Source organism: Micromys minutus (assembly GCF_963924665.1).
Source record: "Micromys minutus genome assembly, chromosome: 30".
Taxonomy (NCBI): Eukaryota; Metazoa; Chordata; class Mammalia; order Rodentia; family Muridae; genus Micromys; species Micromys minutus.
In genome coordinates, this window is record NC_137965.1 from 21,818,268 (window position 1) to 21,835,696 (window position 17,429).

General features: G+C 41.4%; 1 protein-coding gene across 1 annotated transcript in view; it reads left to right on the forward strand.

Annotated features, from left to right (window-relative positions):
- PACRG (parkin coregulated) overlaps positions 1 to 17,429 on the forward strand; it is a gene marked incomplete at both ends in the record, with an annotated part of 454,827 nt that overhangs the window by 245,230 nt on the left and 192,168 nt on the right. The window contains one exon of the mRNA XM_080941761.1: positions 5,136 to 5,307. Within this exon, the coding sequence (XP_080797887.1) occupies positions 5,136 to 5,307 (172 nt within the window). The remainder of the gene's footprint in view (positions 1 to 5,135; positions 5,308 to 17,429) is intronic.

The following is a 17,429-nucleotide window of genomic DNA, read 5'->3' on the forward strand; positions in this document are numbered from 1 at the left end:
GGGTGGTTGCACCTGAAGGTTCAGTGGAAAAGAGGGACTTCCGGCTGTAAAGTTTCAAACTCACAGGCCAGGCAGAACTCGGTGTGAGTTCTGGTGAATCACAGGTTAAGCATTAAGTAGTCCATTTCGGTTGCTTATTGAGGTACAAAATATTGTCATGAAATATTCAAGCTCATGAGATCTGAATAAGCATTGCATCTCCACAGATAGAACAAAAGAACTTTATTATAGGAATAAAGTTGTAGAATAGGTAAACATATAGGGATGCGCACACACCTAGCTGCTTCAGGTCAACATAAAACCCTAGAGCCTCCAGGCCCCTGACCATAGCCCAGCCTTGGGTGAACACAGGTCCTCGTTGCTTGTCACTATTTCTCAGCTGAGTGTACATCTAGGTCCTTACAACAAGGGGCCAGAAGTCAGAGTTAAAATGCAGGGCCCAGCAAGATGGTTTAACAAGTAAAGGTGCTCAGGGACCTGGGTTTAATCCCTGGGACCAAGATGATGCGTGGTGAGAACTGATTCCTGAAAGATGCCTCTGACCTCTACTAGTATACCTTGGTGTTCCTAATTCATTTATTGTCAACAACAAACCTTGGGAATTCCTTTGTCTCTGTCCTTGTAGGGCTCAGATTATAGTTGCACACCACCACATCTGGCTTTGCACACCACCACACCTGGATTTTCACACCTCCACATCTGGCTTTTCATTGGGGTTTGAGGACTTCATTGTGCTTGACAGGTGCCATCTCCACAGCCCTAAGTGCTGTTTGAGTACCCAGACGCTACTATTTTCTTCCTGTCACCTGAGCTATAGTAATGTGCATCCAAGGAAAGTGGCCAAGTGGGAAGAGGTGAGGGCAGGTGAGTCTCCAAAGCACTGCACGTTCTCCATAGGAGAGTGTGATGTGATCGTACCCAAAGCACAGGTCAGGGAGACCCTGCAGGACTTTGATCAGGAGCATGGAAGTCTGGCCCCCAAAGGAATGGGAAGGACTCAGCATTTTGGGGTGTGGTGAAGGAGGCCCAGGGAAGGCATAAGTTCACGGGGCTATCTGTATTTTATCAATTTGATCACAGATGAATAAGAGACTTAGATAAAAGGGAATCAGTGGGAAAGTGGGTAAAGAGAGAGAGCGAAAGTAGAGAGCTACAGGAGTCACACTAGAGGAGTCTTTTGAAATGCTTTACTGTGGAAATATTCTATTGCTCCGAGGAGAAATGTAAGGGAAAGGGGAATTGAAGAGGGAAACATAAGGAGGGAGGGGGATTGAGGGAGGGAGGGAGGCAGTGGGGAGGGAGGGAGAAAGAGAAGGAAGAAAAGAAGGACAAAAAAGTCAAAGGTCAAATGAAAGATTATTAAAAACCCATGTGCATGAAGCTCTCTGTGCTAAGTGAACCCCAGTAGGATTTACCAAGGCCTAGACAAGTTCAAGAAGAGAAAACACTATTATTCTCCTATTGTGGGCCCCTAGAAGACATGCAAGCAGAAAGTTATATATGAACGATATCACCTTATACTTAGTGAACAACCTTGATAACACTTAAAGAAGTCAGTGCTGTCAACAGAGTTCTCACAGAAGCAGACTTGCACTGATGGCTGATGTACCAGGTAACAGGCCGTGGAGAGACCTCTTCACAGACTTCAGTAACAAAGCAAGGCTGTGGTCAGTGACACACCTCATCTGTGTCCAAGGCTGTCCACCTCATCACCCAGGCTTTCATCAAATTTTCCTGTCGTCAACTGCTCCCTCGATTTTCTGTCTTACTTTATGAATTTTCTTTACACAGCCTTTGAAAACAGAGTTAGGTGGGTAATCAGTGCCTGTCGGTTGAAAAAAAAAAAAAACATTGTAACATGCAAGAAGGAAAGAAAATCCTGCCATAAATCTCAAAACTCAAGTCTGAGAGAGGAAGGAAGGGAGTGGAGGACACACTTCCAGCAAATCCGTTGCAGTGATGTTAACAATGGATGTTATCTTCATCCGATTGCACTGGTAATGATGAAGGCTAGGAAGACGCAGTGCAAGGGCCAGTTCCCCATGTTACAGCAGTGCAGACCCTCAGTGTGCTCAACAGCAGAGCATGAAGACAGCACAGCATCTCACATCCAGGTGGCTGGGGTTTGAGTCCCAGCTCCATCACCGTTTCCTAGCTGCAGATGACCTAGGGGAGTTGTTTAAACACCCTGTGCCTCAGGTTTCCTGCGTTGACAAATAGGACACTGGTTAAACCTGTTAATGGTGTTGTGTTAAAGACGCCAGGGGTAGTGTTGATGGTGCCAGGGATCAGGAACCCTGCCATCACTCTGAGTCTAGTATTGTTGCCTCGAATCTTAGCAAGCAAAAACAGGATCGCAAGAAAGCTCGGCATGTCAGCGATCTTGTAAGATTTTCAACTTCCTCTTCGCCCTCATATATCTAAAAGTGCCAGAAAAAGAAAAGAATAGATGCATTAAAGTTTGGAACAAGAAGTTATGTCTTCAAAGTCATTGAAAAAAAGTCCCAACATAAATAAAACGCAGTCTACCAAATAAAACTGTGTAATAGAAAATATGAAAAAATAAAACCAGTAACCATAAAGAGGATTGATGGTAAGTAAGAATAGCAGTACCTATAAATGAGTTAAGTTAATATATGAAAATACAGTTTGAGATCATATGAAAATTCAAAATTGGATAATTATGTAGGGCACATGTAAAAATGCATGATAAAGAGGAAAACATGCAAAATATAAGTTTCAGTAACAAAGAATAGCTATGGTCATTGGCATGAAATTTTTATATTTTATATACAGTTAAAATAAAGTAAAAATAGTATAGGAGGCATTGACTCTGAATCAGGTAACAAAGTAAATTTATAAATAACATTGTATCATTTGTATCCAAGTGATACAGCAGCCATTTTCCCACAGTGTGCAAGATATCACTCCAAAAACACCTGTGCAGAAATACTTGAGAACATTAGTGCTCAGCAGCTATCCCATATACTTTTCCTGGAGCCAATAAGTTTGCTAATTAACAAGGGATGTAAAGTTCATCTGAGATTTGTATCTACCTACATTTGGGATTGGCTTGGGGAGCCATAGATATAGATTCAGATGCTCCCAGACTCACAGTAAACTCTGAAGAAGATGCTCTGTTAGCTACTAGTTGCCCACACCTTGGAGTCAGCAGGCATGTGTTGCAGTAGACTCCAGAAAGCTGAGAACATATTCCATTAACAAGACAGGCATTTCTCAAGGGTCACTTAAGTAGATGATCATGGGAAACTGAGTACTTTGATAAAGACATGGAAACAAAGAAGTCAACACTGTACTGGGACAGCCACTGTGTGGTCCCACAGAGCAGGTGAGTTTGTCTGTGCTGAGTTGCTACACCGCCACCATCCTGCTAGTGATAAGCCAGGTTGGCTTTTCTACAATGTGGAGAGCTGGACAGAAACCACCCTCTTCCATGTACATAACCCCCACCTCCACTTTTGAGTTCTCTGCCCTATAATTTAGTCTTTATCCTCTATACCCAAGTGCTGGAGGTTGAAACAAGGACCTAGCCAGAAGCCACACCATGATATTGGGGATGAGTGATGCAACAATGGAGACAGACACATTTCTGCTCCTCAACATGCAGCCAAGGGGACACTGACTTGTATGCCAAAAAATCCATTAAGGACTGGGTTCCCTCATTGTCTTGGTGGCACCAGCATTAGACTGTCACCCATATTCCAGGAAACATGTGACCATAATTGCCTTATTGGCCAGCTACTATATACACAAACATATATACAAACACACACACACACACACACACACACACACACACACACACACACACATCCCCTACTAGGTTCTTGTTAAAAATCTGCCTAACCCAAAAGATGCTCCAACATATAACAAGCACACATGCTCCACATGGTCATAGCAGCTGGAAAGAACACAGATGACCTTCAACAGAGGAATGGATACTGAAAATGTGGAACATTTACACAATGGACACAAAAGAATATACATGGTATACACTCACTGATATTAGCCCAAAAGCTTGGAATGCCTAAGATATAATTCAAAGACCATATGAAGTTCAAGAAGAAGGAAGATGTGGATGCTTCAGTCCTTAGAAGGGGGAACAAAATACTCATGGGAGGAAATATTGGGACAAAGAGTAGAGCAGGGACTAAAGAAAAAGCCCTCCAGAGACTGCCCCACCTGGGGATCCATCCCATATGCAGCCACCAAATCCAGTCACTATTGCTGATCCCAAGAAGTACTTGCTGACAGGAGCCTGATATGGATGTCTGCCAGAGCCATACTGATACAGAGGAGGATGCTTGCAGCTACTCATCAGACTGAGCAGAAGACCCCAGTGCAGGAGCTAGACAAAGGACTGAAGGAGCTGAAGGGGTTTGCAACATAGGAATAACAATATCAACCAACCAGAGCTTCCAGGGACTAAACCACCAATCGAAGAGGGCACATGGATGGACCTGTGGCTCCAGCTGCTATGTAGCAGAGGATGGCCTTGTCTGGCATCAATAGGAGGAGAAGTCCTTGATCCTGTAAAGGCTCCTTTCCCCAGGGTTGGGGAATGGCAGGGTGTTGAGGTGGAAGTGGGTGGGTGTGAGAGGGAGTATCTCCATAGAAGCAGGGGGAGGGGGAGAGGAAATGGGAGAGGGGAGGAAGGAAATAACATTTACAATGTAAATACATAAAATATCCAATAAAAATTTTAAAAAGACATATGCTTACCAATGTCAACTGCTTTAGTCTTTCTTCCATTAGATTCTCAACCATGCGCTCTCAATCTTCCTATAACGAATCCTGATCTGAACATTCAAGATCAACCCTGGCCCAAATGGTAAGCAAGCAAACGAAATATCCTAATAAAATCAACACTTTACTAGTGTGCCCCCAGTGTAGGTGATATGTGACCAAGCCGCCTGACTGTTGAGATTTGAAAGTTGAGAATGTGCCTTCATTGCTCAGAGATCAAAGGCATTCGGCACATCTTTTGGGGGGTCAGTCAGTGAGTCGGGACTGAGGCGTCTTCCTCCCCACAGCAGGGGCCAGCGCTGCACAACCACCCTGCGCAGCCTGCAGCACGGTTTTCTTCACATGCTGTTTCTCCTCTTGCCTTCCAGGTAGAGATTGAGAAGTTGGACTACCATCATTACCTGCCTCTGTTTTTTGATGGGCTTTGTGAAATGACGTTTCCCTATGAGTTCTTTGCTCGGCAAGGAATCCATGACATGCTGGAACACGGAGGGAACAAGATTCTACCTGTCATTCCGCAGCTCATTATCCCGATAAAAAGTAAGTGAGCAGGTAAAAAAGCGCCAGTCTGTGTCTTGCAGCGCCACGTTTGACAACTTGCTAATTAAGCGGTAAAACACAACAGACCAAGATGATCCCAAGGCTTTGTGGGGATTTTTATAAATTGACTTATGAGGCCAGACAACTGAAATCTCAGAAAATATTTCTTATCACTAATACTTTACCATGACTCAAATACAAACAATCCAAACCAGTGAGAGTTACACTCATTCGAGATACAATATGATCCTGACATGGTATTAAGACTCTAACTTGTCCATTCAGAGATAAAGTATATCTATTTCCTTTTATTTGTTCCTCAGCCAAACCCCAGCGAAATAGCACTTCTAAATAGCACCTTAAAATTTTAAGTCAAGGAGAAATATTGTTTTTTTGGAATATCTGTGAGACAGTAGAGTCATAACTTGGAGGGGAGGAAGGGGGATCTGGAACACAGAAAATAGTTTCTTAGTACAGGGAATCTTTAATCTGCACTGGGTTCCTGTGGTAACTCTGGGAGACAAGGATTAGTAGTGTCTCTAATTATGAGATGAAAGCATGCTTCCTTTCTACAGGTTGCTCAGGCATGGCTGCCTTTAGCTTGCCTAAGAGCAGCTCTTTCTATAGTTTGCTGAAGTTATCCTGTGAGTTCTCCAGGCTCCAAACTAGGTTGTTGTTGGGTGTGTGTGTGTGTGTGTGTGTGTGTGTGTGTGTGTGTGTGTGTGTGTGTGTGTGTGTGTGTGTGTTTCGTTGTTGGTTTTTTTGGGGGTGGGGGGTGGTTGGTTTATATTAGTTTGGTTTTGTTAGTGGTTGGTCTGCATCTGATCTTCTTACCTTCCATGAGGCTAGTAACAGAATCACCACAGGCCAGCCTGGTGCTCACCATCAAGACTTGAGAAGAAACAGTCCTGGCTCCTCATCAATCACAACCCCTTCCAGTGTTATTTCCTATGGCTTTTACTGTCACCTCTAATTAAAATTAGATGGTGGAAGCCTCTGAGAATGTCACAAGGGATAAAGTGCTGCCATTCCCATACCATGAACTACACTAGGCATTCTTACCTCCCACCTTTGGAGCCACACAGCATAACTGGGACCTTGCCTCCCCTCTGTCCTTCATGTGTTATATCATCTTCTATCCTAGCCAACTGGTTCCTAAAACTGGAAAGCCCCTTCTGGAACTTCTAAAATTTCAGGGCCCACCTTAGTTTTCTTGGTTATGTTTTGACAAAATGGTGTCACCAAAACAAGGACAAATGAGTTTGGCACTGGGTCACTGCCCAAAGCCTGAGTCACCTGGTTTTTCTTATGGTCACCTTTCACTGATTTGATTAAGTAGTCCTGTTAAGATTTTAAACTTCAGCTCTAGAAGACTTTGTTCGCTTTGAACTCTTGGACAATTCATACTTCTACCAAAGGAGGGTCAAAGTGACCCAATGTGACAAGGAAAGGTCCTCTAAATGGGCTGTGAGTAGCTAGAAGTCCTTCACTCACCTGAAAGAATCTTCACAAGGCCTTCAGGAATGAGACAGAGTTGAGCTCACTCAACCCCTTTCTGCTTATGATTTGCTCTTTCTACTGGGCTATTTGACTTAAAAATGTTCACTTCTATTTGAAATAACCCATTTCTTAAAGGATAATAGCAAGTTTCACAGATAAAAACAAAACAGGAGCCAGAATGTTCTCACCAGGAACCAGCTGCCTCTTTTCTCCTACACCATGGGAAGAACAATAAAGTCCAGATCAGTGTCCTGCTCCTTAAAATACTGACAGTACTGCAGAGCAGAGAAACAGTTCCTATGTAATATTTTTTTTAATTTTTATAGTTAAAGCAGACCACGCAAGAGAGTGGTAACCCTAGGGGAAGGGACTGTCAATCTGTTTGATCTGTGTTTGAAGACATGTAAATAAACCAATGGAGCAGAGCATTATGAAGACAGAGTTGATGGTGACAACATACCAGAGGCCACCATTTGTTGACAAAGTACAATTGCCAAAGAAAGAAGGAATGGGAAAATAGGGAGACGGGAGGAAGTAGAGCTATAGCAGAAAGAGAAAGAGAATAAAAGAATGGGGAAAGAAAGAGGGAGTACAAAATAAATTCCTTCAATCATCTGTACAGGCGAAAGGCTGAGCATCAAGAAATAAGCTAACTAGAGCTCACAGTTCACAGTAGAGGACCAGGCTGCAAAGTGAAAGGGAGGTTAGTGGACGGGGACCCATCCTGGGAATCGTGTGTTCCCAGGTGTGTACACAGGGAGGATGCCCAGACCCCTGTGATTCCCAAAGAAGGATCTGAGAGTCTGTAAACCTCAGGAACTAGAGTCACCCCTCCTGAGAGTTAAGCTGCAAGTATTTAGTGGAACGTTTCAGAACTACACAAAGTGACGTGATAATTTTGTGGTGGTTCAAAATCCAGGAAAGCTGGAGTCTAGGCTTTCCAAGTCAACAAATAAAACAACGTAGGAGTGAGGCACGGAAGCACATAATAAAGATGATGAACACGAAATCAGCTACATCAGCTGGGAAAATTAAGTTCCCAATCTGCTCACAAAGGACAAAATACAATCCGAACATAAACTCTACCGAACAAAAATATTACCTAAACATGAAGAAAAGACATTTTTAAAGGCACAAGTGCTTAGCTTATTTTATTTTTAGAAAACTAAATGTTAGAGCTGGGGAGATGGCTCACTGAATAAAATATTTACCAGAAACACGTGAGGCCCTAAGTTAAGCCTGTAGAACCATGTAGAGCCTGACATGGTGGCGCTTGTCTGCGATCCCGGTGTTCTCGCGCTGGGATGAGAGAAGGCAACAGAGAATCTCTGGACGCTCGAGAGCCACGGCAGACACAGCAGAACAGCAAAACAAAGAGGCTCTGACACAGTCAAGGTAGAGGACAAGGGCAGACATCTAAGGTTTCCCTGTACCCTTCAAATTCACTCTATGGAATACACACACACAAACACACACACCTTCACATACAGGATTGCAAATACACATGTACACACAAGCACATATCATACGCAAATTTTTATTGGATATATTTTATTTACATTTCAAATATTATCTTCTTTCCCAGTTTCCCCTCCATAAACACCCTATTCCATCCCCCTCCTCCCGCTTCTATAGGGGTGCCCCCTACCAACCCACCTCCTCCTGCCTCCCTTCCCTGACATTTCACTACACTAGGACATCAAGTCTTGACAGAACCAAGGACTTCTCTTCCCACTGATGCCCAACAAGGTGACCCTCTGCTCTATATGCAGCTGGAGCCATGGGTCCATCCATGTGTGCTCTTTGGATGGTGCTTTCATTCCTAGCAGCTCTGTTGGTTAGTATTGCTGTACTTATGGGGTTGAAAACCCCTTCAGCTCCTTCAATCCTTTCTTTAACTCCTCCATTAAGGACCCCATTCTCAGTTCAATGGTTAGCTGTGAGCATCCCCCTCTGTATTTGTCATGCTCTGGCAGAGCCTCTCAGAAAGCAGCTATATCAGGCTCCTGTCAGCATGCACTTCTTGGCATCAGCAATATTGTTTGGGTTTGGTGGCTGTATACGGGCTGGATCTCCAGGTGGGGCAGTCTCTGGATGGCCTTTCTTTCAGTCTCTGCTTCAAACAATGTCTTTATATTTTCTCCTGTGAATGTTTTTTGTTCCCCTTCTAAGAAGAACTGAAGCATTTGCACATTGGTCTTTTTTCTTCTTGAGCTTGATGTGGTCTGTGAATTGTATCTTGAGTATTCCAAGTTTTTGGGCTGATATCCACTTATCAGTGAGTGCTACCGTATGTGTTTCGTTTTTTGGTTTTAGTTTTATGTGTTTTTATTTTTTGTTTTTTGTTTTTGCATTTCTGTTACCTCATTCAGGATGGTATTTTTTGTTCCATCAAATTGCCTAAGAATTTCATAAAGTCATTGTTTCTAATAGCTGAGTAGTACTCCATTGTATATATGTACCACAGTTTCTGTATCCATTCCTCTGTTGATGGACATCTGGGTTCTTTTCAGCTTCAGGCTATTATAAATAAGACTGCTATGACCATGGTGGAGCATGTGTCTTTGTTATATGTCGGAGTGTCTCTTGGGTCTATGCCCAGGAATGGGAAAGCTGGTTCCTCAGGTAGGACAATGTCCAGTTTTCTGAGGAACCTCAAGATAGATTTCCAGAGTGATTATAACAGCTTACAATCCCACCAACAATGGAGGAATGATCCTATGTCTCCACAGTCACACCAGCATCTGCTGTCACCTTGAGTTTTTTATCTTAGCCATTCTGACTGGTGTGAGGTGGAATCTCAGGGTTGATTTGATTTGCATTTCTCTGATCACTAAGGATGTTGAACATTTGTTTAGGTGCTTCTCCGCTATTTGATATTCCTCAGTTGAGAATTTTTTGTTTAGCTCAGTCCTACACCATTTAATAGAATTATTTGATTGTCTGGAGTCTAACTTCTTGAGTCCTTTATATATATTGGATATTATTCCTCTATCAGATGTAGGACTAGCAAAGATCATTTTGTATTGTGTTGGTTGCCATTTTGTCCTAATGACATTGTCCTTTGCCTTACAGAATCTTTGCAATTTTATGAGGTCCCATTTATCTAACCTTGATCTTAGAGCATAAACCATTTGTGTTCTTTTTAGGAAAATTTCCCCAGTGTCCATGTGTTCGAGAATCTTCCCCACTTTCTCTTCTATCAGTTTGAGTGTATCTGGTTTTATATGGGGGTCCTTGTTTCACTTGGAATTGAGCTTTGAATAGGGTAATAAGAATGGAATGATTTGCATTCTTCTACATGCTGACTGCAAGTTGGACCAGCACCATTTGTTAAAAATGCTATCTTTTGTCCTCTGAATGGTTTTAGCTCCTTTGTCAAGTGACCATAGGTGTGTGGGTTCACTTCTGGATCTTCAATTCTCTTCCATTGATCTACCTTTCTGTCCTTGTACGAATAACATATAGTTTTTTTATCACTATTGCTCTGTAATGCAGCTTGAGGCCAGGGATGGTGATTCCCCCAGAAGGTCTTTTATTGTTGAGAATAGCTTTAGCTATCCTGAGTTTTTTATTATTTCAAATGAGTTGCAACTTGCTCTTTCTAACTCTATGAAGAAGTGAGATGGAATTTTGATGGGGATTGGATTGAATCTGTATATTGCTTTTGGCAAGATGGCCATTTTTGCTATATTATTTCTGACAATACATAGGCATGGGAGATCTTTTTATCTTCTTAGATCTTCTTCAATTTTTTTTCACAGACTTGAGGGTTTTGTCATACAGAACTTTCACTTGTTTTGTTAAAGTCACACCAAGGTATTTTATATTATTTGAGACTATTGTCAAGGGTTTCATTTCCCTAATTTCTTTGTCAGTATGTTTATCCTTTGAGTAGAGGAAGGCTAGTGATTTGTTTGAGTTAATTGTATATCAAGTTACTTTGCTCAAGTTGATTATCAGCTGTAGGAGTTCTCCAGTAGAATTTTGGGGGTCACTTAAGCATACTATTATATCATCTGCAAATAGTGATATTTTGACTTCTTTCTTTTTGATTTGTATCCCTTTAACTTCCTTTTGCTGTCTAATTGCTCTACCTACGACTTCCAGTACTATCTTGAATATGTAGGGGAGAGTGGGCAGCCTTGTCTAGTCCCTGATTTTAATGAGATTGATTCAAGTTTCTCATCATTCAGCTTGATGTTGGCTACTGGTTTGCTGTATATTGCTTTTTACTATGTTTAGGTATGGGCCTTGAATTCCTGGTATTTTCAACACTTTTAACATGACAGGGTGTTGAATTTTGTCAAATGTTTTCTCAGCATCTAATGAGAGGATCATGTGGGTTTTTCTTTGTTTTTTTATATAATGGATTACATTGATGGATGTCCGTATATTGAATCATTTACACACCCCTGGGATGAAGCCTACTTGATCATGATGGATGAGTATTTGATGTGGTCTTTGGTTTCGGTTTTAGGGAATTTTATTGAGTACTTTTGCATTGATATTCATAAGGTAAATTAGTCTGAAGTTTTCTTTCTTTTATGGGTCTTTGTGTAGTTTAGGTATAAGTGTAATTGTGGCTTCATAGAAGGAATTGGGTACTGTTCCTCCTGTTTCTATTTTGTGGAATAGTTTGGAGAGTATTGGTATTAGGTCTTCTATGAAGGTCTGATAGAATTCTGCACTAATCCCATCTGGTCTTGAGAATTTTTTGGTTGGGAGACTTTTGATGATTGCTCTTATTTCTTTAGGGGTTATGGGACTGTTTAGATTGTTGATCTGCTCTGTATTTAGCTTTGGTATCTGGTATCTGTCTAGAAAATTGTCCATTTCATCCAGATTTTCCAGTTTTGTTGAGTATAGGCTTTTGTAGTAGGACCTTATGACTTCTTGAATTTCCTCAATTTCTGTTGTTATGTCTCCCCTTTCATTTCTGATTTTGTTAATTTGAATACTGTCTCTGCACCCTCTGGTTAGTCTGGCTAAGGGTTTATCTATCTTGTTGATTTTCTCAGAAAACCAGCTCCTGGTTTTATTGATTCTTTATACAGTTCTTTTTGTTTTTACTTGGTTGATTTAGCCCCGAGTTTTATTATTTTCTACCTTCTATTCCTCTTGTGTGCATTTGTTTCTTTTTGTTCTATAGCTTTCAGGTGTGCTGTCAAGCTGCTAGAGTATGCTGTCTTTAGTTTCTTTTTGAAGACACTCAGAGCTATGTGTTTTGTTTTGTTTTTTTTCTTACCACTACTTTCATAATTTTGGAAATACTTTGCCTTCATTTTCATTAAATTCTAAAAAGTCTTTAATTTCTTTTTGTATTTCTTCCTTGACCACGTTAATTGAGTAGAATATTGTTCAGCTTTCATGTGCATGTGGGCTTTCTGTTGTTTTTGTTGCTGTTGAAGATCAGTCTTTGTCAGTGGTGATCTGATAGGCCGTATGGGATTATTTCAATCTTCTTGTATCTGTTGAGGCCTGTTTTGTGATGCATTATATGGTCAGTTTTTGAGAAGGTACCATGAGGTGCTGAGAAGAAGATGTATTCTTTTGTTTTAGGATGAAATGTTCTAGAGATATCTATTAAACTCATTTGGTTCATAACTTTGGTTAGTTTCACTGTCTCTATATTTTGTTTGTTTCCACGATCTGTTCATTGATGAGAGTGCTATGTTGAAGTCCCCCACTATTATTGTGTAAAGTACAATGTGTACTTTGAGCTTTAGTAAGGTTTCTTTTATGAATGTAGGTGCCCTGGCATTTGGAGGATAGATATTCAGAACTGCGATTTCATATTGGTTGATTTTTCCTTTGATGAATATAAAGTTTCTTTTCCTTTTTGATAACTTTTGGTTGAAATTTGATTTCATTTGGTAGTAGAATGGCTACTCCAGCTTGTTTCTTCGAACCATTTGCTTGGAAAATTGCTTTCCAGCCTTTTATAGGAGGTTGTGTCTGCTTTGTCACTGAGGTGTGTTTCCTGTACGCAGTAAAATGTTGGGTTCTCTTTATGTATCTAGTTTGTTAGTCTATGTCTTTTTATTGGGGAATTGAGTCCATTGATATTGAGAGATATTAGGAACCAATGATTGTTGTTTCCTGTTATTTTTCTTGTTAGAGTTGGAATTATGCTTGTGTGTCTGTCTTCTCTTGGGTTAGTTGAAAGATTACTTTTTTGCTTTTTGTGGGGTTTGGTTTTTCTCCTTCTGCTGAAGCTTTCCATCTATTATGCTTTGTAGGGCTAGATTTGTGGAAAGATATTGTGTTAATTTAGTTTTGTCATGGAATATCTTGGTTTTTCATCTATGTTAACTGAGAGTTTTGCTGGATATAGTAGCCTAGACTAGCATTTGTGTTTTCTTAGGATCTGTATGACATCTGCCCAAGATTGTCTAGCTTTCATAGTCTTTGTTGAGAAGTCTGGTTTGATTCTGATAGGTCTGCCTTTATACATTTCTTGACCTTTTCTCCTTATTGCTTTTAATATTCTTTCTTTATTTTATGCATTTGCACAGGCAAAAAACAGTAAGGATCCTGTCCCAGAATACTCCTTGGTTTCTGTGTTCTGAGGGCTCCAGGTGGGTTCCTCTTGGGCCAGGTATTTGTGTAGAAGTGGTGGTCTTACCTGTGCTCTCAGATGTGTCAACACTTCTGTGAGACAGGCTCTCTTCCAGTAGGGTCTGTGTCCAGAGTGCTTTGGCACCAAGTCAGATCCAGGTACAGATAGAAACCAGAAGCCATACACAAAATTTTTAAAAGTAAACTTTAACAATAAAAGTTTCTGTGTGTATAAAAATATTGGTTTATGTTGATCAGCATAATCTCAATAAAAATTTGATCGTCATGATTCTCTGTACACTTAAAACTAAAGAACAACTAACTGCTTGACCTGATGCCTTCTGTCTATGGAGAAAGAATAGACCATAGCCTTCTTCCCCTGAGAAGTTAAGATGTCTGTCAGTCCTACAGTGTATTGTCTTTGACTTTCAGATCTAGAGTCTCTACCAAGCAATAGAGATTGGGAAACCTTGTAGACAGCGTAGACAAGGAGAAACCAGAGATGACACAATTCTCTCAAGCTGCCAGGCTGCAGAAATGTGAGCTATGGCAGAAAGGAAGCTTTCGTGTCCAGACACTGCCAGGAAAGCCCAGTACAGGACAACACATGCAGAGTGGATTGTGGGAGGTAAATGAAGGCTAAGTCTCTACATTCTACTTATGGAATGGAGAGATTCCACTTTACTTATGTTGTGAATGATTGCAGAAATATATGGACATTGCTAGCAGCCATGCATGAACGGAACAGATGGTACAGCACATGATGTGCAGGGGAGGCACTGTCAAGGCTATGTGCAAGACGAAAAAGGAACACACAGCACCTGTTGTGCCCACAGAGAAATTGGAGAAGGGGGTCCTCACATTACAAGAGAAAAGTTTCTCCTTCAGGAGCGTGTGAAAGACACTCATTCTGTTAAAAGCTTGTGGTCCCACAGACTGAGACGAATTTACATTTCTTCTATAAACATACCTCTGTTACACCCTGCTTTACATTAGTTATATCAGTTTTCATTAAATGAACAATCCAGTTTTATTCTTCATTAATCACTGCCAGTCATGCACTACACTATATAAGTAACATAACTTAGCCTGCTAGATAGTTTACATTGGCCCTCTTTCTGCCTGCTTGATTTCAGTCTTTCATAACCCTCCTTATGTGTCTTAAGACCCTGTAAGAGAATGTTGTTTTTCAAGTATTCAGAATATCAGATGACCCACTGGTTTTATTTCTAGAGTCAATAATACTTTGACCTCCATCCTGTCACCCTGGCCAGTACCATGTGTCCCCTGACCTGCCAAGTGCTCTGGCGTCTTGTGTGTGAACTCATTCCTTGAGAGTGTGCTTCCTCATCTTTACACTAGGGCATGCTTCCAGCAACTTCCTGAAGATTCCAGTACCAGTATGTCTTTTAGTTCTTAAAAATCAAAAAAAAAAAAAATTTATAAAACTTAATTATTTGTTTTGTAGTGTTGAGAATAATTTTTGTTTAAAAATTTGTTTAAAAATCTGAGGCCACATTTCTGTGATTTTCCAAACTATGTCTTAAATGTGTTACGCCGGGCATCTTGGTGCACACAAACAGAATCAGACAAAAAAATTAGAAGTTGTCATTTTTGTAGGCATCGCTGGAAGATGAAAAGAAAATCTGTCCTCATGAAATAAACCTTAAAATACATTTATTCTACCAAATGTATGGATACGATTAAGATCATTTACGTACTATTATTTTGTAATATGTAGGGATAGAGGAGCGCAATTGTTGTGCATGTGTGACACATGTGGAAGCCTGTGTTAACGCAGGTGTGTGAAGCCCCATTAACCATCTCAGTTGAAGGAAGAACTCCTGAAGAGGATTAGTCTAGCTACATAGTGTGTTCCAGAGATCCTCTGCCTCTGCTTCCCAAGAGCTAGAATCACAGGTGCGATGTCACACCCACTTGACTTGCGCCACAAGTGCTTCATTTATAAAGCATTTCCCAGGCCCCCATATTGCTCTCTCTTTCATGAGCAGTTAAGAAAAAAATTGAGAAAAGTATATAAAATTCTTTCACTGTAGCACCAACGCCCAGTATTGCTCTCAGTCTGCAAGCCTTCACTGGGCTTTTCTGGATTCTATCAGCCAATCTATCCAGCGGCCCTGGAAGTCCACCACCTTGTTTCAAGTCCTTGGGGGAAGGGGGTGCCTCCAAGTCAATCATGTAAGATGGGAGGTGGTGCCATGTCACATGATTCCCAAATTCTAGGGTCAGAATGGGAATCATACCTGGCCCTCAGTGCTGTGTGCACAGCTACAGGTCTCCATTGCCACAGCATTCACAGAGCTTCCATTCGGCCATATTCTGGGTCTAAGACAAAACTCAGAGAAAGTTCCAAAGATGGAAACGTTATGAAACACAGTGAATGATCAAAATGTAAGTTGTGTAAGAAATCAATCTTTTAAATGATAGCTTAACATTTCTATCTTGAAATTAAGACATGTGTTTGTAAATAATCATGAGCCAAGTAAGAAATAATAATTATTTATACATTAGAAAGTATGTCCACTGCACAATAATGAGTATGCTGCAGTAAAATCACAAACACTCACAAGAACATTGCCAGAAATTAGGTTCAAATAATATGCTTTTTGTACAGTGTGGCAAGGCATTAATTTAGAAGAAATAGATAGCCTGAAATATAAAGCACATTAAAAAAGATCAAACCAAGTGGCCATCTTAATCAGCTATAGAGCACCAGAAGATACCAACAGGAGAAAGAATTCTAAGTGATAATGTCAAGAAAATTGAAACTGAGCAGATCAAAGCTCAAACGTTGCATGATATCTTGAAATTATCAGAAAGAGTTCTTTATAGTTTTAAATAGTTTTTATTACAATAAAGAAAATTTATCAATTGGATGCAGTATGCTTTACAGTAGCAACCAGTCCCCCTAAGCCCTAGGGGCATAACTCAGTGAGCAACTTAAAGCAAGGAAGTGCACCTTCCTAGGGGTTAGTGGCAGGAGCCTTACAACTGTCTCTCGGGGACCCAGCCTGATTTATACTACTGGCCACAGCACCACAGAGAGCAAGGGTGTCTCCCATAGAGAATGCAACAGTTAGTCCCCACATCCTGAAAGCGACACCTCTCACTTCCAGTCAGTACTCAGCAGCCAGACTCAGGGTTTGTCCAACCTCAGCAGGGGCCCAGAGGCCAAACCTACCCTAGACATTCATAGCATGTTTCAGAACCTCTAAGTCCTTTTATGATCCATAGAAGAGTGTCACTTCCAGTGGTGGTGGACATTTAACCCCTGAGACACAGTCTCCCAGCTTCGCCTCCCTGTTGGGGACACAGTGAAGCTCCTTCCATCTTGGCTGCTTTCATCTCTTGGCTTGTGCTCACTGTCTGGCCCACAGGGATCTCCTCCCTGTGTGATTCTTAAAAGTCAGCTACGGTAGGGTCTGCATGCAGATTTCTCACACACCCCTGCTACAAACCCTTTCTTCTAAGACCTCTTCTCCATCCCCTCCCCCACCCCATGATGCCTCAAGTCATGCCTCCTGATGCTCTCTTTCACCCCAGACCATTACACCTTAGCTCTGAGACAAAAGCATTCAATCCCAGCCCTATCAGTGTATGCTTCCTGCCCACTTTGGTCATGTCTCCTAGTTCCCAGGGTGTGGCAGCAAGTTTGTCACCTTCTCACTGGCTGCTTCCACTGGCCTGTGTGACAGCAAACTGACTGTTTCATAGGACTTGCTTGGCTCTTTCCCAGTTCTGTCTGCTGTCACCAGCTCACACGCCTCAGCACTACATGGCCTTCAAAGCGCTGCTCCTGTATTAATTTTCCTTTGTGCCTCTTTCCAGTCCTTCCCTTCCCCCACTCCAGTCCTCTCTCCACCCTTCACTCTCTCTCTCTCCAGCAGATCTTTGCAGCTTATGTCACTTAGGATATAATGTTAAACAGTGCTCTGTCCCCACCGTGTCTAATGGGCTTGGCTAGTGTGCAAGAAATGCATTAAATATTTTCAAAATCAATTTAATGAGGTACATAACTGTTCTCTTCACTGGAATGTGGA